The sequence below is a fragment of the Kogia breviceps genome, chromosome 5 (assembly GCF_026419965.1).
Source record: "Kogia breviceps isolate mKogBre1 chromosome 5, mKogBre1 haplotype 1, whole genome shotgun sequence".
Classification (NCBI taxonomy): domain Eukaryota; kingdom Metazoa; phylum Chordata; class Mammalia; order Artiodactyla; family Physeteridae; genus Kogia; species Kogia breviceps.
Window position 1 is genome coordinate 20,772,869 of NC_081314.1, and position 25,760 is coordinate 20,798,628.

The 25,760-nt window shown below is 39.9% G+C and overlaps 1 protein-coding gene across 7 annotated transcripts in view; it reads right to left on the minus strand.

Moving 5' to 3' along the window:
• The window catches only part of TMEM108 (transmembrane protein 108), a 371,967-nt gene that overhangs the window by 152,498 nt on the left and 193,709 nt on the right, over positions 1-25,760 (minus strand). For 5 of the 7 annotated variants that reach the window (XM_067033777.1, XM_067033778.1, XM_067033781.1 and 2 more), the window contains one exon: positions 6,253-6,338. In XM_067033777.1, coding sequence (XP_066889878.1) covers positions 6,253-6,292 — 40 coding nt within the window. In that variant the 5' untranslated portion in view covers positions 6,293-6,338. The remainder of the gene's footprint in view (positions 1-6,252; positions 6,339-25,760) is intronic. The other 2 variants (XM_059065342.2, XM_067033782.1) reach the window with 1 other exon arrangement.

Here is a 25,760-nt window from a genome sequence, read left to right on the forward strand (position 1 = left end):
TGTCATTGTTTTAATTTTTGTAAATCTTCTTAATATCTGGCTTATGAAAGACAGCTAGCTGGATCTCACATCACCTTCTGCATTCAATCTGTTGCAATATAGTTGAAGACTATAAACCATAAAGATAAAGCAGCTGGGACTTCCCTGGTGGCACAGTGGTTAAGAATCCGCCTGCTAATGCAGGGGACACGGGTTCGAGTCCTGGTCCGGGAAGATCTCACATGCTGCAGAGCAACTAAGCCCGCGTGCCACAACTAATGAAGCCCACACACCTAGAGCCTGTGCTCTGCAGCAAGAGAAACCACTGCAATAAGAAGCCCGCGCACCGCAACTAAGAGTAGCCCCCGCTTTCCGCAACTAGAGAAAGCCCGCCTGCAGCAATGAAGACTCAACACAGCCAAAAATCAAAATAAATAAATTAATTAATTAAAAAAAATACACCTCTTAAAAAAAAAAATATATATATATATATATATATATATATATATATCATGTAGTTGGAAAAGGAGAGCCTCACAGACTTCCTGAAAAGGTCTCAGGGATCCCAATAGGTTCTTGGACCACACTAGGAGGACTGTTCCTGGTAATGCAAAGTCATTGAAAGATCATCAGCAGAGGACAAGCTGCTATTCTGTGCCAATGTTAGGGTGAATTAGAAGGAGGAGGACTGAGATTAGGACAGCAAGAAGGACAACTATTAAAAGGTTCAGGCAATACCACAGGAAGCCCTTCACTAAACAGAGACAATGTGGATGCAGAGAAATGTATTCACAACAAGTTAGAGTCCATGGGAGCTGGTATCCAACTGCATCCAGGTTGGAACAGAGAACAAATCGAGATGACTTTAGGTATTCAGGGATGGAAATCCAGGAGGATGGTGATGATAAGGGTATAAATAGGGCATAATAAGATCATTTCTGGTTTAAGTTGGCCAAAGAGGCATGAGATAAGCCAGAAAGAGAAATGAAGATTCAAGACCATTGACTCAAGGAGATCCAGAGAAATGGACAGGCCCTGGGAAACTTATCTGTTTAAACTGCCATACTCAATATGGTTTAAAATGACACCAACACAGCATTTGACTTGAGAAGGAAAAATTAATTTCTTCAAAAATGCAAATATCCCTGAAAGTTATGGAGAAGCTCCCTAGCCAATGAAGTACACCTTGGCATTAATTAATTTAGTCAGATTGCTTTCTACCTTAATGAATACATGAGAACTTCAGATCACGGACCAGAGTAGGGCAACTGGTCTGGGTAGGTACCATGGCAGGACTCTGGGTCTACTATGGGATAAGGATAAGCATGGAGGAAAAAGAGAGAGAAAATGTTAATCCCCTGTGTAAGATATTACTATGTGGATATTTCTAATTTAAGAAGTGACTGGAGGGACGAATAAAGTCACTGGGTAGCTGGTTGGCAAAAAGTGCTAGTTAGAGCTAAAAAAGCACCAAAGACATTTTGTTCATTGTAAAGGATTTTTAGGGGCTTCTGCCCAGTTCCAGAGATCAGATGAGATGCAGATCATCCCATTAGAAATGAACTCTATTCTCAACCAGCTTCTCATTATGCCTGAAAGAGTCTAGAGAGTTGAGTAATATGGATTTTGGGGTGTGTGTGTGCATAATTCAAGTTTGAGACAGATGCAATCCCCATGGGCCAGGTAAAGAGGGCAAAAAAGGTGATATCTTTTACCTTCTAAATTCTACAGGTTAGGGGCCCAAATCTACAGCAGGAGTTCTCTTTCTCTTCCACCTTCTGAGTAACAGGGACCTGTGAACAGTTCTCTGGATTGAGCAAAGGATTACTTTTTGTATGGTCAACACAGTTCAGTATATTCCGAGGATGCAAGAACAAGCAAGATGTACAAATAATACAGAGTACGAATTAAGAATACAGATGCCTGGGTGTAGAGCAAATGCTTAACCTACTAAACATAATTGCTCCTTAACTCTGAGTAAGTATCCAAACAACTTTGACTTAAATAGATATCGGTATATAAAAACTTATTTTCATGAGCTCAAAAGGATTGTCTTGGTCTTCTTAAAAATGAAGTAACACAACAAATTTCCAGTACACAGCAGCCAGACAAAGACCAAATCTGTCAACTCAGGACTCAGCACCTCTCCAGTAATGTCATGTTCTTCAGCGTTTGTGATGATGCTCCTTATTTTCCATTATTACTTAAAAAAAAATTGTGGAAAAGGGAAAGGCAGCCTTGATCATGTCAACTCCCTCCTCTGTAGAATGAGATCAATGATAATTAATGTGCTGCTTGCCTAATAAGGTTTGTAAGGATCAAATTCTGTAAAAATGTCATTGACAGACAAATGGATAAAGAAGATGTGGTACATATATACAATGGAATACTACTCAGCCATAAAAAGGAACAAAATTGGATCATTTGTGGAGACATGGATGGACCTAGAGACTGTCATACAGAGTGAAGTAAGTCAGAAAGAGAAAAACAAATATCATATATTAATGCATATATGTGGAATCTAGAAAAATGGTGCAGATGAACCGGTTTGCAAGGCAAAAGTAGAGACACAGATGTAGAGAACAAACGTATGTACACCAAGGGGGGAATGCGGGTGGGGGGTGGTGGTGACGGTGGGATGAATTGGGAGATTGGGATTGACAATATATATACTAATATGTATAAAATAGATAACTAATAAGAACCTGCTATATAAAAAATAAAATTCAAAAAAAAATTCTGTAAAAATGTTTTGTGAACCAAATGTCAGTTACAGCAGAGCTCCTAGAGAGGCTGTATCCTTCTCTTGCAGACAGGAAGGCCCAATAAGGGAACAGGCATTTACTGCAGTTCTTCTATATACCATGGTGGTCATATCCCATTTTATAGATGAGGCACATGGAGATTAAGTAACTTAACCTAACATAAACTACCTACTAAGTGGTAGGGATAGGATTTGAACCCTGGTTGGCAGCTCAAAAACCCAGGTATTCCTGGCACTAGCTTCACACCGACTTTATTGCTTAGGTCTAAAAAGGAAAAACGAATGCAGCATTTGTTTTTTACATAATCATGAAGGCTCTCATCACCACCTTCATCCTCAAGCTCTTAGTCATTCCAAGGTATTGTTTAAAATGTGTTAAACCTTCCCAAAGGGCTAAAGCTGGCAGGATGAAATACTCAGTATTGCACTGTGGGATGAAGCCCAAGAAATAAAATAAAGGCAGAGACAGTCAGTTGTAATAAAAGTAAAATATTAAACCCTCAACTGCCCTGCCTGCCAAAGACTGCATCCCTGAAGCGCACATAAGAATCAATGACTGGTGACTGTGACGTACTGACCCAGAGAGAGCTTGGATTTTTTTTTTCAGCCTTACCTGACATCACTAATAGGATGCAAACTTTGTCCATCATGGGTTAGAACCACCCCTGTCTAGCCATAGGGGCCACACTGCTCATTTTTTCTGTGTATGGTGGAGACACCAGGCAGGATAAAAAAATGGACATGAACAAAGAGGTCTGAGAGACCCGGCTGTGAATTCCAACCTCATCACTCACCACCTGGTCACCCTCGGCCGGTCCTTAACTCACTCATTGCTAACACTTCTTCATATCGGTGCATTTACCTCTGGAGTGAGTGAGATGTTGCCCGTGAACTGATCAGCAGAGGTCTGGGAACACAGTGGGCACTTCAGAGGGAGGAGTTTCTCTGATGAGCCTCATGGACTGGCTCATGTCCACTAGGAAGTGCTTGACTTTTTTTCTTGTTAAACAGATACTCTCTGGTAGACTAAAGATGATTACAAATTTCTACTGCACTTGCCTTTGAGAGGTGGAGTCCGATCCCTCTCCCCGTGGGTCACGGTTGGTCTTAGTGACTTCTTCCGCCAATACAATGTGGCTGAAGTATTGTTCTGGGATTTCCTAATGCTTAAGAAGCCTTGTAGGTTTTGCCCAGGCCTCAAAAGCTGTGAGGTGCCATGTATAAAGTCTGACCACCCTGAGGCCACTATTGCTGTGAGGAAGCCCCATTTTGTCCTGTGAAAAGGCCTGAGGGAAAACAGCCCCAGCTCTTGGAGTTATTCCAGCCCAGATCCCAGCTACTGTGGAGCAGAGAGTCTGCCAACCCCTCACCAAATTGCAGATTCATGAGCAAAACAAATGATTGTTGTTGTTTTAAGCTACAAAGTTTTGGGGTGATTTGTTATGCAACAAAAGATAACCAGAACACTCTGTCCCCCCTCCAAATTAAAAACATCAGTTTGCTGAGTCACATAATGTAACATAATGTTTATGTTGATTCTATAGTTCTCAAGTCAGTTTTAGACACTGAGAAACCATTTTGTTTGTGGACAATGTTAATCCAGGCATAAGTGAACAGTTGGCTGACCAATGACATATATGATATTGTTTGTGTATATATACCAGAGTTTAAGTTATCTAGGACTTTACTAAATATCTAACTCATCTCATGAAAAAAATGCTATAAATAACAGCCTGTCATCTCAGATAAACTTATGAAAACCACTCTCTGAAGTCAGACTAACTGATCTATTGCCCAAGTGCTTCACCCTTTCAGCTGTGTACAAAGCTGGGCTGCAGCCCACAATCAGCTACCTAGTAATCAGTGTGGTTTATTGAAGGCCACTACCTACCTCCTAATCTGGGTTGCTTGCATTTCTAGGCAAGCTTGCAAACAATGAAAGTGTTAAGACAAGGTTAGTTTCTGCAGCTATGCAGATAGTGTTTGAGTAAAATCCCTTCAGCTTTCCAATATGTTGGACGTGGGAGGATGGGTATTTGTTATAGAATAAGACTGGGCTCTAAACCACAGAATACTTCTCTGATGCCTTTCAGATAATAAATGACCTTATAACATTATGCACACTCCGGGGCACACAATCAGCACAGGTGAATTCAACAAACATTCTGCTGCCTTCTAAATCTACTATGCTCTTTTTCGTTTCTTGTTTCTTTTGCCTGTAAAACCTGCCTTGCCTTCTTGAGAGTGTATCTCTCTCTGTGTGTGTGTGTGTGTGTGTGTGTGTGTGTGTGTGTGTGTGTAAAATCCTATTTATCCTTCAAATGTTCCCTCTCCTATCAAGGCAGAATTAATCATTCCTTGATGACACTGCTTCTTCAATCCGTAAAGCCTTTTCTCTAACAAGCAAGCTTATCATTAAAAAAAAAAAAAGGCAACAAACCCTATAGAATACATGGAGAAAGCACATGAGAGAGTCCCTATAACTCTTGGCGACATTCCATCAGGCTGAAATCAGGCTGACGTGATCTGTGTTTCAGGGATTAGAATTCAATAGCAAAAATGAGTCAATTAAAACACCCAACCGGAATGCTGCCTGTAGATAAAGTGCTTTGCACTGGGGGCACAACATAATCTGAATTGCTAAATTCTAAGGGCTGACTGGTGATTTGCATCTCAATCTCTTTTCATGTTATTTCCTTGGCAAAAGTTAACAAGGAGCCACTCAGCCTAGGAAAGATAGGTCCTCGATTTACCTCAGCAAGAATTAGACAAGCACAGTGAATTTCAAGTTTTCCCAACTCAATGCCTTTGGTTTGACCTGGAGTGAGCAACGTCTGTTGTCCCAAATGTGTCAATCTGAACATCAAACCCGCCAAATGGTATCGGATTTTACATTCATTCAGTGACAATCCAATCCCAAAGACTACACACTCCCTATATGGCAACTAGCACTTTGTGGCACAATACGCAAAACACACGAACAACCTGCAGAGAAAATCAGGATAGAACACTTCATTCTACCACCAAACCTAAACAAACCACATTTTCACCACTCATTATCTAAGAACACACATAACTATGCAAAACATTCCAAGTCAAAGGCTGTACAGTCACTGAATGGTAATAGGTTCTATGTGACTACTAAATTCCACAGCCTACCATTCCCTCTTCATGAGGAGCCCAGAGGGGATCATACCCGAACCCCCTTTATTCTGCCACAAAACCAAGAGTAATAACGTTTTTGACACTCATTTTCAAATTGTGCTTAACATGCCAATTTAGAATTATCATAACGAAGTCTACAGTAATTATGTACAGTAACTGATGCCCCAGGCAATAGAATGACTTAATGCTTGATATTTCAAGTACCTAGAAGAAGCACAGGGTAAATGTACTGTCCTTCACTGACCAAACCCTGGTCTTCCTCCAGAAGGTGTGTAAGTTTCTGGCACTGGGCAAACAATAACATTGATCTATTCTAGGAAAGAAGAAATGTGACATCAACTTACTTAACAGTTGGCAATAGAGGGCCTGTAAACTTCTCTTCATGGTATCATCTGGTCCTGCTTGTCCTCCAGTTTATTCATGATTCTGTCTAGGAAATTGAGAGAAGAAAATTGTTACACCTGGGAAACAGAATTCAAGTCAAGAATCAGAAAAAACTCCACTCAATATGATCCTGGTTGTAAAGCCCCAAATACCTGATTTGAAGAGAAACATTCTTGGAGTGAATATACCATAGTACAGTCTATGTTATAAAACTACCAATTAATCAATTAGATTCTGAAACTACATACACCACTCATATGGGCAGCTAGAGGGTGAGAATTTGGCTTTGGAACTTTTGAGGACTTCCAATTCTTCTCCCCTACATCTCTAGTCTTGAAACAGGAGAAACAAGAAACTTCTCATCTCAGTTCTGTTGTTGTGCTCACCGAACAAAACACCCCCAAAAGCATCACCAATTTGTAACTGTATTATATTAAATAACTTTTCTATTATTTTCTGATTATAACAGATACCTCCAGTGAAGAACATCTGGAAAATACAGCTAAACAAAATATAGATAAGGGTGTACAAGAAACTACAAACTACCTATCTCTTCAGCCTTTCGTGTGTATACTTCTGGTCTGTTTTGCTTTATGTATTATACATTCTAATTTTTCTCCCTAGCAGTGTGACATCTTCCTGTGCTATTACTGTACTTTACTACTTTTTTTTCTTTTCTTTTTTTTTTTTTTTTTTTTTTGGCCTCGCCGCTGGGCTTGCGGGATCTTAGTTCCCTGAACCCAGGCCCTCAGCAGTGAAAGAGCGGAGTCCTAAGCACGAGACCACCAGGGAATTCCCACCTTATAACTTTATTTTAAATGGTACACGGTATTTTTTCAAGATAAATTCCTAGAAATGGAATCACAAGGACACAATCTAAGGCTTCTGAAATATATTGCCCTTCATCAATATTATATTATGAAAATCTCCATTAGACTGCAACCTACCCAATGATGGAAATTTGTATTTTCTTTCCATCTTTGTCAAGAAAATAAACACATTTTCCACCTCATTATTTTAATTTGCATTTTATAGGTTTATTAGTCATTTGTCTTTTTAAAGTTTTAAATTCACATTTGACAGAGTCTTTCGTCACACTCCTGAACCTTCTCCTAGGCCTATCTGTGAACTTCCTTGTAAAACCTGGTGAAAGCAGTTCTTTTGCCCCTTTCCTGTTCACCCACTTATGCTCCCGTTTTAACCTTAAAAGAACCTAATTATAGGAATGAGATCATTAGGCAATTTAACCTAACTCCTGACTTATGCTCTCCTGAATGCATACCATGTCTTGTTTAACCTGCTGATTCTTTTCCTAGACAAAAAGAAGAGTGAAGAATGAAGTAGTTAAAGAATGACTAGCTCTCTACCCTCAACAGCCCCCTAAGGAATAGTGCAGGCAGATCATGTAGGCAAGATAACATCTGAAGAGAGAGTCAGCCAGTCTGCACTCAATGGGGAATGATACAGAATCCAACCTCCTGTCTCAATGATTCACTGAGAGTCTTCCCCCCATCTTTCCCTTTAAAAACTGTCATGGGGCTTCCCTGGTGGCGCAGTGGTTGAGAATCCGCCTGCCGATGCAGGGGACACGGGTTCGTGCCCCGTTCCGGGAAGATCCCACGTACTGCGGAGCAGCTGGGCCCGTGAGCCATGGCCGCTGAGCCTGCGCGTCGGGAGCCTGTGCTCCGCAGCGGGAGAGGCCACGGCAGTGAGAGGCCTGCATACCACAAAAAAAAAAAAAATAATTGAAAAAATAAAAACTGTCATGGTTGAGCAGAATCTTCGGAGTTGGTCTCTGGACACGAGTCTGCCTTCTCCTCATATTGCCAGCTTTTCTGCTTAAAGCACCTTTTCTTTCTGCTGACACTTGCCTCTCGAATTATTGGCTCTTGAGTGGTGAGCAGCCAAACCTGAGTTCTGTAACACTAGTTTTAGCAAGACCCCTGCTAAATCAGTTTAACCAGCACCCCCAAACCCTCAATATATAATCACCCTCAATATCTGGTCAGATTTACTCTACCACCCCCAGGTGATGACAGCCTGGCCTGCCTTCAGCAACAACGCTGTTGGGCCAGTTCAGCCAAGCCCCTGACCCCTGATGCTTCCGGTTAGTAATGTTCTGTCCACTGACCCTACACTGCTCCTTGGCTATGAATTTCTACTTGCCCGTGCTTTGTTCAGAGCGGAGCCCAATCTCTCCCCCCACAGTAAAATCCCACTGTAGTGGTCCCTGCACCCATCCAAATGGTCCTGAATAAAGTATGTCTTGCCACCTTTAACAAGTATCACTGAATATTTTTTAAAGACATTCTTTTTTTTTTTTTCGGTATGCGGGCCTCTCACTGCTGTGGCCTCTCCCGTTGCGGAGCACAGGCTCCGGACGCGCAGGCCCAGCGGCCATGGCTCACGGGCTTAGTTGCTCCGCGGCATGTGGGATCCTCCCGGACCAGGGCACGAACCCGTGACCCCTGCATCGGCAGGCGGATTCTCAACCACTGCGCCACCAGGGAAGCCCTAAAGACATTCTTTAATCATTCTCTATTGGCATGCTGGGTTTTTTTTTTTTCTTATGATACTCCAAGTGGAACTGATTTATCTTTAAATTTTTTCTGAGATATAATTAATGTATCATAAAATTCAGCCTTTAAGTATACAATTCAGTGGTTATTAGCACATTCAAAAGTTGTGCAACTATCACCAGTACCTAATTCCAGAACATTTCATCACTCTGAAAAGAAATTCCCAGTTTGTTAGCAGTTATTTCCCATTGTCCCCTCTCCCCAGTCCCTGGCAACCACTAATCTACTATGGGTTTACCTATTCTGTACATTTCACATACATATTATCATATAATATACGGCCTTTTGTGCCTGGCTCTTTCACTTAGCATAGTGTTTTTAAGGTTCATTCATGCTGTAAAGCATGCTGTTCTTCTTATTTATTTATTGTAAGAACTATACACACATACAAACACACACATTACCATGGTTAGAAAGGCCTCTTTACTTAATTCAGGATTACATAAATAGTTGCCTGTATTTTCTTCTGGTATTTTTTAATTTCATTTAGATCCGTTTCTGGACTTTGTGTTATGTTTTACTTCTCTGTCTGCTCATTGTTTCATTAAACAATATGAGTTGTTTAAATTAAACTCTTGGTAGAATTAGTCCTCCATTATTACTCTTCTTTTTAAGATTTACCTTGTTCTTTGGGCTTGTTTTTCCCCCCAAATTAACTTTACGATAATTTTATTAAACTTCAGAAAAAATATCATTGGCATTATAGCTGGAATTATCTTCTACTTGCTTCATTAATTTGGGAGAGACCTGATCTCTTCAAAATCCAAGTGTGGTGAGGAAAAAAATAATCTTTAAAAATGGTTGCTCTGGAGATCAGAAGAATTCCTTTTGGAGGAAGAGAAGTGCTCTTGTTTTGGGGATGGGTAGCGAGTCGGGTAACAATAGCTCAATGACTTCTTTGGTTAGGCAAATTAAAGCTCCCCTCCTCCAAACCCCAGTGTGAACTAGCAGGATAGGAAGGAGAAAAAGAGAGAGTTAAATTTCTCTCCACTATAATATAAGAGGAGGTTTGAGTTCCAAAAGGCTAGGAAAGAGGGATTAAGTGGTCTCTAGAAATCTGAGAGGCTGAGGAGATGATACACAAGAGATGCTGAGAGACTGAAGAGGCAGTTCCAAAAGACAGCAGCAGGTGGGACCCAAGAATAAAGGATAAACTGAGAAATTCCCCACAAACTTTAATAAGCATAATATTTAATTTTTCATTGCTTCTTGCTTTATGCTGTTTGTCGTCAGACACCACATCTGCCCTCCTTCTCTGCCCCACAACACTTATCCACCACTAAGACCCTCCAGAACCTCAGAAGAAGTCTTGCATAAAACAGCCTTGTATTAATGGTGCTCAGCGGGGCAATGAAAGAGACTATGTTCTAAGACAAGGGTGACTGGAAATGGAGGTAGGAGCCAAAGGGGCCATAAGCCATGGTTGGTGGGCATCTACAGAGTGCTCAGGACCCAGTAAGCATGCAAAAAATGTGCCGTGAATAAATGGATGAATGAATAAATGAATAATCAAGTAATAGGAGAGCAGAGAAACAGTTGTAGTTGATATTGATCCAGGGGGACATAAGCCCCTCAATCATCTCTGGAAATGCTTAGAGATTTTCAAGAAACTGTTAAACTTGACATAATAGATGGAATAGAGCCATGTCATTCGCATATCAAAGAAACACCTGAGCACATAAATCTGGGACACTTGAGATCATCTGGGTTACACAGGGCTATTCTAACTACAAGCACCATATGCTCTAGTATTTATTCAAAATTAATCTTTATTTAGGTAGTTCTGTGGAGTTTTGCAATGTTTTTCCTGCAAGTTCTATAGTCTTGTCAAGTTAATCCCTAGGCATTTTATATATATATGTATTTTTTGCCACAGTGACAGAATTTCTATTTCCATTATATTTTCTACTTGCCTCTATATGGAAATGACTGAGTTTTGTATATTCATTTTGTGACCTAACTGAACTCAGAGTTCTAATGATGGTTTCTCAGCCGAGTCTTATGGGTCAATTGCACTCCTTTGGCTAGATGGAGAGGCACAGTGAGATTCTACCAAAAGCCTCTTTTTTCAACAATATAAGAGGAAACATTAATTGTATCTGGTCCCTCAGGGAAAAATTTAGGAGCTCCAAGGATGACAACTAATTTCTGGGATGAAATCCTAAGAAAGTACAGAGTTTTATAGCCAAAAAGCTGAAGAAAAGAAAAATGAGAGAGGAGGAGGATGAAAACACTTCGCCAAACATGCAGAGACAGCGGCACAGGTGGGGACCTTGCTGATTATTAGCTCAGGGGAAATGAGAAGGTGCAAGTAACCTGAACCCCTCCTTTTTTTTCCTTTAACATCTTTATTGGAATATAATTACTTTACAATGATGTGTTAGTTTCTGCTGTATAACAAAGTGAGTCAGCTATACAAATACATATACCCCCATATCCCCTCCCTCTTGCATCTCCCTCCCACCCTCCCTATCCCACCCCTCTAGGTGGTCACAAAGCACCCAGCTGATCTCCCTGTGCCATGCAGCTGCTTCCTACTAGCTATCTATTTTACATTTGGTAGTGTATATATGTCTGTGCCACTCTCCCACATCGTCCCAGCTTACCCTTCCCTATCCCTGTGTCCTCAAGTCCATTCTCTACTTCTGCGTGTTTATGCCTGTCCTGCCCCTAGGTTTTTCAGAACCACTTTTTTCTTTTTTTTTAGATTCCATATATATGTGTTAGCATATGGTATTTGTTTTTATCTCTCTAACTTACTTCACTCTGTATGACAGACTCTAGGTCCATCCACCTCACTACAAATAACTCCATTTCTTTTTATGGCTGAGTAATATTCCATTGTATATATGGGCCACATCTTTATTCATTCATCTGCTAATGTCCTGGCTATTGTACATAGTGCTGCAATGAACATTGTAGTACATGACGCTTTTTGAATTATGGGTTTCTCAGGGTATATGCCCAGTAGTGGGATTGCTGGGTCAAATGGTAGTTCTATTTTTAGTTTTTTAAGGAACCTCCATACAGTTCTCCATAGTGGTTGTATCAGTTTACATTCCCACTAACAGTGCAAGAGGGTTCCCTTTTCTGCACACCCTCTCCAGCATTTATTGTTTGTAGATGTTTTGATGATGGCCATTCTGACTGGTGTGAGGTATTACCTCACTGTAGTTTTGATTTGCATTTCTCTAATGATTAGTGATGTTGAGCATCCTTTCATGTGTTTGTTGGCAATCTCTTTAACTTCTTTGGAGAAAAGTCTGTTTAGGTCTTCTGCCCATTTTTGGATTGGGTTGTTTGTTTTTTTGATATTGAGCTGCATGAGCTGCTTGTATATTTTGGAGATTAATCCTCTGTCACTTGCTTCATTTGCAAATATCTTCTCCCATTCTGAGGGCTGTCTTTTTGTCGTTTATGGTTTCCTCTGCTGTGCAAAAGCTTTTAAGTTTCATTAGGTCCCATTTATTTATTTTTCTTATTATTTCCATTTCTCTGGAGCTAGGTCAAAAAGGATCTTGTTGTGATTTATGTCATACAGTGTTCTGCCTATGTTTTCCTCTAAGAGTTTGATAGTGTCTGGCCTTACATTTAGGTTTTAAACCATTTTGAGTTTATTTTGCATACACCGTTAGGGAGTGTTCTAATTTCATTCTTTTACATGTAGCTGCCCAGTTTTTCCAGCACCACTTATTGAAGAGGCTGTCTTTTCTCCATTGTATATTCTTGCCTCCTTTATCAAAGATAAGGTGACCATATGTGCATGGGTTTATCTCTGGGCTTTCTATCCTCTTCCATTGATCTATATTTCTGTTTTTGTGCCAGTACCATACTGTCTTGATTACTGTAGCTTTGTAGTATAGTCTGAAGTCAGGGAGCCTGATTCCCCCAGCTCCGATTTTCTTTCTCAAGATTGCTTTGGCTATTTGGGGTCTTTTGCATTTCCATACAAATTGTGAAATTTTTTGTTCTAGTTGTGTGAAAAGTGTCATTGGTAGTTTGATAGGTATTGTACTGAATCTGTAGATTGCTTTGGGTAGTAGAGTCATTTTCACAATGTTGATTCTTCCAATCCAAGACCATGGTATATCTCTCCATCTGTTTGTATCATCTTTAATTTCTTTCATCAGTGTCTTATAGTTTTCTGCATAAAGGTCTTTTGTCTCCCTAGGTAGGTTTATTCCTAGGTATTTTATTCTTTTTGTTGCAATGGTAAATGGGAGTGTTTCCTTAATTTCTCTTACAGATTTTTTATCATTAGTGTATAGGAATGCAAGAGATTTCTGTGCATTAATTTTGTATCCTGCAATTTTGCCAGATTCATTGATTAGCTCTAGTAGTTTTTTGGTAGCATCTTTAGGATTCTCTATGTATTCATGTCATCTGCAAACATGACAGTTTTACTTCTTTTCCGATTTGGATTCCTTTTATTTCTTTTTCTTCTCTGATTGCTGTGGCTAGAACTTCCAAAACTATGTTGAATAATATAGGTGAGAGTGGGAAAACGTTGTTTTGTTCCTGATCTTAGTGGAAATGGTTTCATTTTTTCAGCATTGAGAACGATGTTGGCTCTGGGTTTGTCATATATGGCCTTTATTATGTTGAGGAAAGTTCCCTCTATGCCTACTTTCTGGAGGAATTTATCATAAATGGGTGTTTAATTTTGTCAAAAGCTTTTTCTGCATCTATTGAGATGATCATATGGTTTTTAATATGGTTTAGCACATTGATTGATTTGCGTATACTGAAGAATCCTTGCATTCCTGGGATAAACCCCACTTGATCATAGTGTATGATCCTCTTAATGTGCTGTTGGATTCTGTTTGCTAGTATTTTGTTGAGGATTTTTTCATTTATGTTCATCAGTGATATTGGCCTGTAGTTTTCTTTTTTTGTGACATCTTTGTCTGGTTTTGGTATCGGGATGGTGGGCCTCATAGAATGAGTTTGGGAGTGTTCCACCCTCTGTTATATTTTGGAAGAGTTTAAGAAGGATAGGTGTTAGCTCTTTTCTAAATGTTTGATAGAATTCGCCTGTGAAGCCATCTGGCTTTTGTTTGTTGGAAGATTTTTAATCACAGTCTCAATTTCAGTGCTTGTGACTGGCCTGTTTACATTTTCTACTTCTTCCTGGTTCAGTGTCAGAAGGTTGTGCTGCTTTTCTAATAATTTGTTCGTTTCTTCCAGGTTGTCCATTTTATCGGCATATAGTTGCTTGTAGTAATCTCTCATGATCCTTTGTATTTCTGCAGCATCAGTTGTTACTTTTCATTTCTAATTCTATTGATTTGAGTCTTTTCCTTTTTTCTTGATGAGTCTGGCTAATGGTTTATCAATTTTGTTTATCTTCTCAAAGAACCAGCTTTTAGTTGTGCTGTCCTTTGCTATTGTGTCCTTCATTTCTTTTTTATTTATTTCTGCTCTGATCTTTATGATTTCTTTCCTTCTGCTAACTTTGGGGTTTTTTGTTGTTCTTCCTCTTCTTTCTCTAATTGCTTTAGGTGTAAGTTTAGGTTGTTTATTTGAGATTTTTCTTGTTTGTTGAGGAGGATTGTATTGCTATAAACTTCCCTCTTAGAACTGCTTTTGCTGCATCCCATAGGTTTTGGGTCGTCATGTTTTCATTGTCATTTGTTTCTAGGTATTTTTTGATTTCCTCTTTGATTTCTTCAGTGATCTCTTGGTTTTTTAGTAGTGTATTGTTTAGCCTCCATGTGTTTGTATTTTTTACAGTTTTTTTCCTGTAATTGATATTTAGTCTTATAGCGTTGTGGTCAGAAAAGATACTTGATATGATTTCAATTTTCTTAGATTTACCAAGGCTTGATTTGTGACCCAAGATATAATCTATCTTGGAGAATATTCCATGAGCACTTGAGAAGAAAGTGTATTCTGTTGTTTTTGGGTGGAATGACCTATCAATATCAATTAAGTCCATATTGTTTAATGTGTCATTTTAAGCTTGTGCTTCCCTATTTATTTTCATTTCAGATGATCTGTCCATTGGTGAAAGTGGGGTATAAAAGTCCCCTACTATGATTGTGTTACTGTCGATTTCTCCTTTTATGGCTGTTAGCATTTGCCTTATGTATTGAGGTGCTCCTGTGTTGGATGCATAAATATTCACAAGTGTTATATCTTCATCCTGGATTGATCCCTTGATCATTATGTAGTGTGCTTCTCTGCCTCTTGTAATAGTTTTTATTTTAAAGTCTATTTTGTCTGATATGAGAATTGCTACTCCAGCTTTCCATTTGCATGGAATATCTTTCTCAATCCCCTCACCTTCAGTCTGTATGTGTCCCTAGGTCTGTAGTGGATCTCTTGTAGACAGCATATATACAGTTCTTGTTTTGTATCCATTCAGCCAGTCTATGTCTTTTGGTTGGAGCATTTAATCCATTTACATTTAAGGTAATTATCAATGTGTATGGTCCTATTACCATTTTCTTAATTGTTTTGGGTTTTTTATTGTAGGTGTTTTCCTTCTGTTATTTTTCCTGCCTAGAGAAGTTCCTGTAGCATTCGTGGTAAAGCTGGTTTGGTGGTGCTGAATTCTCTTAAACTTTGCTTGTCCGTAAAGGTTTTAATTTCTCTGTCGAACCTGAATGAGATCCTTGCTGGGTAGTGTAATCTTGGTTGTAGGTTTTTCCCTTCCATCGCTTTAAATATGTCCTGCCACTCCCTTCTGGCTTACAGAGTTTCTGCTGAAAGATCAGCTGTTAACCTTATGGGGATTCCCTTGTATGTTATTTGTTGTTTTTCCCTTGCTGCTTTTAATATTTTTTCTTTGTATTTAATTTTTGATAGTTTGATTAATATGTGTCTTGGCGTATTTCTCCTTGGATTTATCCTGTATGGGACTCTCTGTGCTTCCTGGACTTGATTGACTATTTCCTTTCCTATATTAGGGAAGTTTTCAACTATAATCTCTTCAAATATTTTCAGTCCGTGCCTTTTCCTCTTCTCCTTCTGGGACCTCTATAATTCGAATGTTGGTGCATTTAATGTTGTCCCAGAGGTCTCTGAGATTGACCTCAGTTCTTTTCAATCAATTTTCTTTATTCTGCTCTGCAGTAGTTATTTCCACCATTTAATCTTCCAGGTCACTTATCCATTCTTCTGCCTTAGTTATTCTGCAATTGATTCCTTCTAGAGAATTTTTAACTTCATTTATTGTATTGTTCAACATTTGTTTGCTCTTTAGTTCTTCTAGGTCCTTGTTAAATGCTTCTTGTATTTTCTCCATTCTATTTCCAAGATTTTGTATCATCTTTACTATCATTACTCTGAATTCTTTTTCAGATAGACTGCCTATTTCCTCTTCATTTGTTTGGTCTGGTGGGTTTTTACCTTGCTCCTTCATCTGCTGTGTATTTCTGTCTTCTCATTTTGCTTAACTTACTGTGTTTGGGGTCTCTTTTTCACAGGCTACAGGTTTGTAGTTACCGTTGTTTTTGGTGTCTGTCCCCAGTGGGTTAGGTTGGTTTAGTGTGTTGTGTAGGCTTCCTGGTGGAGGGGATTGGTGCCTGTGTTCTGATAGATGAGGCTGGATCTTGTATTTCTGGTGGGCAGGACCGCATTTGGTGGTGTGTTTTGCGGCGTCTGTGAACATATTCTGATTTTAGGCAGCCTCTCTGCTAATGGGTAGTGTTGTGTTTCTCTCCTGCTAGTTGTTTGCCACGCGGTGTCCAGCACTGGAGGTTGCTTGTCGTTGAGTGCAGCTGGGTCTTAGCATTGAGATGGAGATCTCTGGGAGCGCTCTCACCAACTGATATAACAAGGGGCCAGGAATTCTCTGGTGGACCAATGTCCTGAACTCAGCTCTCTGACCTAAGAGGCTCAGGACTGACAGCCGGCCAGAGCACCAAGACCCTGTCAGCCACACGGCTAAAGAAACAGGCCGGAAGCAAACTTCCAGGGCAAAGAGGTGAGTACTGGTCCTGAACCACTCCTTAACAAAAGCGAGCCTCATAGAACCCCGCCTCTCCCTTTGGCTTAAATGGAATAGTTCTATCAATTCTACTGACTCGGGAGGGAAATCTCTTTCTTTCATGGACTGCTTAAAATGTTCCCATTAGAAATGTCCATGTAGCAGGGAAGAAGTAACAAACAACCAAATGGAAAGCTCTGAATTTGATGTGTAAATTGACTTGAAAAGACAAGTTCATGGAGAACAAATGAGGAAGAATAGCCAGGAAAATCCTGGAAAACAAAACCAAAAAACCCAACAAGATGGGGTCAGGGAGAGAGGGACTTCCAGGCCTACCAGACATTAAAGCACCCTCAAAAGCCTCTGTAATTAAAACAATTTGAAATTGGCACATGAATACACCAAATTAAACATATATGGATATATAGGATATGATAAAGGCAGCATTATTAAATCAGTGGGCAAAAAGATGAGCTTTTAAGTACACATTTTGAGATAATGGCAAAGTAATATGGAAAAAGATAAAATTGTACTCATTCTAAATATCACACATGAGCATAAACTCCAAATGAGGCAGACATTTAAATGTAAGAAAGTAAAGTATACAAATACTAGAAGGAAATATGAGTAATTCTTCAATTATTTAGGGGTAGAGAAAGAAGCTTTGCTACCTCTGAATCAAAGTTTGAAGCAATAAGGAAAAAGATAACCTTTATTACTTAAAAAGTTACTCAGTAAAAACTACAATTAAGTAAAAATACAAATTAAAAACTATAAAAAAATGTTCAACTTATAAGAAGCAAAGAGTTAACATCCTTAAATTTTCCCCGAAATCAATACTCATCATGCTTTAGCCATCATTTGTATACACGTGCAGAATGGCAAAAATGTGAGTCGCCCAACACAAATGCTCCCAGCTGAGGTCAAGAAAGGCAGTGCTCTGTCTTCTTCTTGTTTCAGCTCTTGTACTGTGAACAGTGTCCCTTCTACAGGCAATTTAGTGCCATGCTTTTTAGCACTTTTGTGCTTTTTATTGACATCTCTGTTTGAAATGGCCCCTAAGTACAGTGCTGAAGTGTTGTCTAGTGTTCCTAAGTGCAAGAATACTGTGAAGGGTCCTACAGAGAAAATATGTGTCTTAGATAAGCTTTGTGCAGGCATGAGTTATAGTATTGTTATCTGTGAGTTCAAAGTTAATGAATTAACAATATATATTACATAAGTTGTCTTTAGACGAAAACACATGTAAACAAGACTATATATTGATTGGTTGACACAAATGTGACCAGAGCTCATAGGAACCTAACCCTATATTTCCGTTAGGAGCACTGGTTCAGTCTTCATTCATTCAGAATTCATGGGAACTTTATAGAACATAACTATTATGAGTAATGAAAATCAATGGTATTTAAGTTTAGCTTTAAAATATTTTGTGGAGCAAAGAATGAAGATGATTATAATCCAGGCCAATAGTAGAGCTTGAACAAAACAGAACAATTGCTCACCATCTCTTTGGGACAAAGGAAGATTTGAATACACGGATGGCCAACCCTCAGAGTGCCCTCTGGGAAAGTGAGGGGGGCAAGAAATAGGAGAGTTGACATATCAACTAACATCACAGGCCTGTGAAGAAGTTCGGAAAGGAGCATCTGCCTCCATTTTACAGGTAAGGACACAGACACCAAGAAGTCAGTCTTTTTTTTCGTTTTTTTTAAGTAGAAATAATGATTTTATTCTCCACATGATTTCTGATACCACAAAATTAGATATTTGAAGTTTAATTTATATGATATCTGTGATTCATGCCCTTTCTAGACATTACATTTCTTATCATAAAAAAATTATAATAGAGTAATGATGAACAAGAAAGACTTTCCTTCTAGAAAAGGTCCTCATGGGGGACCTCCCTGGTGGTCCAGTGGTTAAGTCTTCACCTTCCAATGCAGGGGGTGCAGGTTCGATCCCTGGTCAGGGAGCTAAGATCCCACACACCTCATGGCCAAAAAGCCAAAACATTTAAAAAAAGAAGCAATATAGTAACAAATTCAACAAAGATTTAAAAATGGTCCACATCGAAAAAATCTTTAAAAAAGAGTCCTCATGTGATAATCATATCAATTCTGTTCACTTATAGATTTAGTCATTTAACAATTTATTTCATGTCCTCCATGTACCTGGTAGTGTTTTGTTTATTTTTAATTTTTTCATCAAGAAGTTATAGTCTTTATTCAAGATCAAAACTACCAGCTCCAAGCCCTCGAGCTAGTTTCTTGACTTCTCTGATCCCTGAATTTTTTGTAAGGGGTAAAAATGGTCCTTGATGTGCTTGCTGCAAAGACTGAGACAATGCATGCAAAGAACTTTTCCCTGTGCCTGGCACACAGTAAGTGCTCAGTGCTCATCAGCAACGATTTCCCAACAGCAGAAGGCAAGATAACACATCAGGCCAGGGCTCACCTGTCTCTTAATTTTGCTTCCCCTAAGCTAGAAAAGAACCAAAGGCTTTTGGGCTACTCCCCAAATAGCCCTTTTTGTTAAATCCACTGTCTTACTTAAACTGAATTTAGAAATTACTTATAGGGGTATAAGTTGAACTTTAAGTTTCTTATTTATAATTTATATATTTGTCCTCCTTAAAAAGGATCTGAGGAAGCTTATTATCAGATGCAACTTGTACAATAGAATTACTAACATATCAAAGCACATTAATGACATCAGAAAGAGAGATCCAGAATTATATGGAGAAAGGAGTGATTCACTTTACCACAAGATGCAATGGGGCCATACACTTTCCTTGGAGCTTCCTGAAAATAAAGGCAAAAAGGACAGCTAGCACCATTTTTTTTCCGGCTGCATAAATAGAAGTACATTCTCTATTTTGTCCAGAAATACAAACCTTTTCTGCCATTAATTTCCAAGAAAAGATCATTAGACAAATCTTCTGATAAGCATATGAACAGAATACTCTTGTCATGGCCGCTCCTTATCAACCCACAATAAAAGCTAATGTCTTTGTGTTAAGTAGTAATTCAGGAAAAGCATTTCGATGAGCAGCAGGAAAACCATGCTTTGGGGAAAGAGTCAGGCAGGCCTGCCCCTGAGTGGCTTTGCTATGTGACCTTGGGCAAGTTACTTAACTTCTCTGAGCCTCAGCTTTCTCATCTGTAAATGGGGCTGGCACCTAAATCAAAGGATTGCTGAGAGAATTAAATGAAGTAAAGCACTTACTGTGTACCTGGCATATTGTATGTGTCTCTCCCTTTCTCCTAAACTAATAGTGTATAGTTTCTGTACACTATTCTGTTCATATGGGGATAGAGAGAACTAGGAAAACAAGGGGAACTGATGTTCAGCAAGTCAGTCCAGGGCCTGGGCTGCTGGATTACTTCAAGAAGGCAAGTATGATGGTTTCTCAGGCTCACTTACACCATAAGTCACAAATGAGTGCATGTGTCCACAAGGGCTGGGTTTGGGTCACAATGGTGTTTTCAGTCAAATTCTTTTGATATAGACTCTTTGCATGTTAAACACAGGAATATCCTTCAGTTCCATAAAGAAATTTCTCTCTCATTTTTCTTGAAACTTGTAGCCCCCCTAGTCTTTCTTCCACATTTTCTCACTTTTGTGCAAGAACTAGTCCATCCTCTTCTGAACCTATGATCAACAGTGTGAGCATGATTACAGTGACTGTTGCTTTCTGTCAGGTCTGGAAGTTTAGTTTATAGGAAGTCAAGGGGACTATAATGAACTTGAAAGCAGGAGAAAATAGTGTTTTTTTGTCTCCAGCCAATTGTCAGAAGGAAAACAGGTCTTTGTATCTTTTGTATTTTTCTTAAAGAAACTGAAAATCCTCTCAAATTTTTTTCCCTATATTTTCAAGAGAGGCTAGACATTTTAGATGAGTCACCCTATTTTAAAATACTAGCAGTTAATTCATGTGGGCCAAAAGAAACAGGCTGTGTGATTTCTGACTTATAAAGGCTCTCCTGTTGCAGAACGTGCACAGTGTGTGTGTGTGTGGGGGGAGCTGGGAGGGTGGGGAGGAGGACGTACAGCTCTGCCTTCCACACAAGCTCTATCTTCCAGGAGGCCTGGGGTCCAGTGAACTTCAAAGGATTAAAAAACACCTTCAATAGAGCTCCTTTCCTCTCCTCCCCTTCCTATTTCCTTCTGAAAAGGAAAAGAAAATATTGGAGGTTGTCAGATCCACTGAGATGCTGAATTCCAAACAAAAGGGTAAAAATTATTTATCTCCTGCTAAGGAAAAGCCTAAAAAAGGGGATCAATTGATGTGGATTCTGCTTGGAGGACTGAGAAGTAACTACCTGAATGTTCCTCAAGACCAGCTGGACTTTGAGTTTGTTGGGGGAGGGTGTTCTGCTGTCCACAGCCACCGAAGTCAGCAGCAGGGTAAAAAATACAGGACCAGAAGTTTGAGGCATATTAGAATGACAAAGACCTCCTCCTTCTAGCATTAAAGTGTATTAAGACCACTTATCTCATTTAAGGAGACAGAAAGGTGATTGTGCGAGGTGAAGAATATGTATCACACTTCCCTTTTTATAGTTTTGGTATTAAAGACCGAACACTGAGGTCAAGGAATTAAATGATATTGTAGCAATGCCAAATACTAAAGGAGCATGTTCTATCATGTTGACTGCACTGCTTATGAAAAAGATTATTTCTTGTCCACAGTTTCTTTGTCCACAAAGAAACTCACATATCTTTCTTTTTTCTTTAGCAGCGCCTGAGAAACACCCTCAGAAATTGAATTTGGGGATCTAAAAAAAATCTTTATTTCCTTTGGGTAGCAGGCATTTGTTCTGAAAGATGTACCAAGTTTTTACAATGGAAAGAGAGGCAAGGCCTTATGAAACAGGCAAAACTCTTATCAGAATGTTTACGTGCGGAAAGAGCATTTAAACTCATGATGCATGCTTTGAACAAGCAATACATTTCAGTATGTGAAATTATTCATAATATCATAATAAGTGCTAAATTTGAATTTTGACCTGTTGACTGAAAGAAAAAAAAATGGATGACCTAACAGTTGAGAATTATGTTTTATTTGGCAGACTTTCTGAGGACTTCAAGCCCTGGAAGCAGCCTCTCAGGTAGCTCTGAGGGACTGCTCCGAAGAGGTAATGGAGAAACCAGGATACACAGGGGTTTCTGCAACAAAGACCAGGTAGTTGGAACATCAAAAGATTACTGTTATTAAAGAAAACCAAATTCTCAAGTTAAGGAATTTAGTGCTTTTCTGTGTGGGAAGATGCAAGAGTCTGGGCTTACTGAAATCATTCCTCTGATATGCACCTTAGCGGTCTAGGGCCAGTATATTGTTCTTTCCCATCCTGAGCCCCCTCAGGGTGCCCCGCTGGGGTGGTTGCAGTGGTGAGGACTTGGCAGCTGGCAGCCCATTTGTCTCCAACCTGAGTTCCCTCAGGGCTCACCACTGGGGACGCTGTAGCGGCTTGATGGCTGCAACATCCTCTGTTTACTAATATGGCAGGCAACATTTTTCATTCACAGACCTTTAACCTCAAACTCTCCTTTTTCCCCATTCCCCTTCCTTCGCTCCTCCCATCCCACCTCAATCCACATAAAGCCTTCTTTAATTCTTGTGCTAGTGTGAAGAGTTTTAATTTGTGGTTTGGTTTAATCTTTGAAAATACATAATTTATGTCAAGCAATTCCAGAGGATACAGACTGTTGAATGTGCAGCTGGAATAAAAATTATGACATGAAAAATTATGTGGGCAAGAGTGGGATGGGCCAATATAAAACAGGGGAAGCCATCACTTGAAGAGTATGGGTCAAGGTCACAGGTAAGACCTGTGCAGACAAGCTCATTCCACGGGGAAGCTGTGGTATTCTAAGAACTTCTGATGAACTTTACGCCTTGCTTCAGGAACATGCATTAAGTAATACATTCAACCTCACCTGTGAGGGCCTAAAGCATTGAACAGCTCATTTAACTGTGTTGATAATTCTGTCTTGCTTTGATGACCTCAAGGGCTAGAAGAAATATCCAGAAGAACCAAGATTGCTGTTTCCCAAACCAGCTGATGGTCAGAATCTATTTTAAAAATAAATTCCTAGGTTTTTCTCTCAGGAATTCTAAGTCCAGGTTCTTAGATGGGACAAGTTGGCTCTCATGATAAGCCAGGGCTAGAAACCAAGAACTGAATCTAGGACCTCTAACCCTGACTGCACATTAGAACCCTGGAGGAACATACTAGAGCAATCAAAGCAGACTCCCCAGGGACAGAGAGAAGCCCCCAGGGATTCTAATTGTGCAGCTGGTGGAGAACCAGGCATCCTTGCCCCCACCTAAGGGGGCACTGGAGCCACAGCGAGGCCAATCCCACTTCTTCTTTTTACTCCTGAAACTGGTAGTTTTCCAAGAGATGGAAGAAGTGGAATGATAAATGACCACATTTGCAAGTTATATTCGAAACAGAAAATGAGTGAGTTAGTATTTCTTAAATATTTTGATCCACAGCCTCTCATGCAATTCAAGTTGTAAGCAACATGAACTCTTTGTGACCTTTTACTCAATCTCTTTGATAAACCTCTCACATGTCCCTGCTACTTGCTTCATAGGGATGCCCAAGATTAAGAGATAAGGACTGAAAAGGAGAGACTGAGGCCCATGAAGAGGATGTGGAAGCCACATGAAGTCTAAGAGCCTGGCACACAGCTGAAACTACCCTCAGCTCCAAATCACTAGTTCCCAAGGTGGAGTGATGTTCCTTTTCCTGAATGGCACATTCATAGAGGGAACATAGTGAGGAGCTGAGGCTGAAAATTCTGAGTGGGAACACAGGGAGAGGCCACACTGAAGGTGCCCCCCTCCCTGCACAGAGAGAAGCAGGGCAGGAAGACACACTACAAGCAGCAGTGAGCCTGGAGATCCATTCTTTGAAAAATAGAGTGCCACAATGTAACAAGTACTGTGTTAGTAGCAGGGGCTGGGGCCGCAAAGAAGAGCAAACGAGACACGACCCCTGCCTTCAGGAGCTTGCAGTTTAGCATGGGGAGAGATTGGCACATCAAAAATCACTCCACAGCCAGATTTGGCCCTACCAGCTGTATCAGACAAACTATCATATTATATTATAGCAAACTGTAACAAACTAGAAAATGTGTTACCCTTCTTGTCTCAGCATCCCTATCTGTAAAACAGGTATCACACCTACACTGCAAGGTTGTCTTGAGAATAAAATAATATTCCTATGCTTTCAGAGGAAGGAAAAATGACGTCTTCTGGAGGGTACCAGACAAGGTTTTTGAAGGAGATGGAATCTGTATTAAGAAGGGTTTTGACAGGTAAAGGTGGAAAAGTGCAAAGGTGCCGAGAGAGGATACTGAGGCAGGAGTTTGGATGAATACATTAAACAGCAGAAGCCCTACTACTGGCTGCTTTAAAATTCCTAAACAATGCAGTTTGGGATATAATGTAACTGGCTCGCCAGCTTCTCAAACAGGGTTGGGCCAAAGATTTCGCCTTCTAGGGCTGGGAAGGAAATATGGAGGAGAAGACAGACTGACAGGGAAGCAGCAGGCAGTGGTTGGGAAGCAGAAATCCAGAAGCGGGGCCCCTAAGACCTAATCTTCACAGATCTGAACAACAAAACAAATGCTTACTAACCATGAGATAACTGGAATGTCACTGTCCTGGAAGTCCCAGACAGCTATAGGACCCAGAAGCATCCCCATCAGTGTTTACCCAGTACTAGATGACCACCAACAATAGCTGGTGCCAAACCCAAGTCTACACTTGGATAGAACTGGATCCTCAGATCTCTAGGCTAGCTGTGTAGGCGCTCTCATCATTCTATTAACTCCGCAATAATGTAACCACATGGTTTACAAAATGGGGTTCTCAAAATGTGGACCACCAGCAGCACCCAAGAAGTTGCTGGAAATGCAAATTATCAGGCTCTACCCTAGACCCACTGAATCAGAAACTCTGGGGACGGGGCTCAGCAATTTGTGCTTCAACAAGCCCTCCAGGACACACACACGAAAGTTTGAGAAGCACTGCTTTGCATGGGTGAATTTCTGGACCCCTTTATTATGCTATGGCAGGGTTTTACTCTTCAACTATTGCCTTGGACAAATCATTTACATATTTGAAGAACCGATAATGGGGAAAGAGGGATTTGGATCAGGAAGACCCATTTCAACTGTAACAGACTATAATTCATCAGTTCACCAGTGGGGAAAACGTTTACAGTTCATTAGTTCAACCAGATTGTTGGTGTTGGTGATCGTGGCTCTCGATGAGAGCATTAGCACAGTGTCTGAATTCTAATGGCTAATTTAGAAATACCACCCATTTCCATTATTCAACTTTTTAAGCTGGTATTATTAATGTTCTACGAGTAACTCTTATATGGGGGGTGTATTAAAATATGGGCTTTGTGGTAGGAAAACCAATGAAATGATTGCAATGTATTATCTCTGCTGTGGTTATATACCATCTGTAAGAACTAGACCTTTCACTGAATTAAAATTCTAAACACAGGGAGCCAGAATTGATTTAAATGACTATATCCTAGAACAACTACTTTGAAATAAAACTCTCATTTAGAACGTAAAAACTTTAACAATGACAGCTAATACTTAAAGGTAAATCAAATATGTAAGCTACTTGTGCCTTGCAAATCACCCCAAATCAGAAGTCTAAAATTCAGAGGTCTAATATTTGAAGAAAATTGAGCTACACCTCACAGAAATCAGACTGGGGATGAGCCAGGATTAAAACAAAAAACAATTAGCAGCCATCTGTTTCCTAGGGCTTCCTTCTTCAAGTTATTGCTACACACTGACATTTCGATGCAGGCTTTGTAAATTAAAGTGTAAGTCCTGGGAGGGCAGAAATTTTGTCTGTCTTGTCTACTGCTGTATCCTCAGTGCTTAGAATAGGGTCAGGCACGTGGTAGGTATT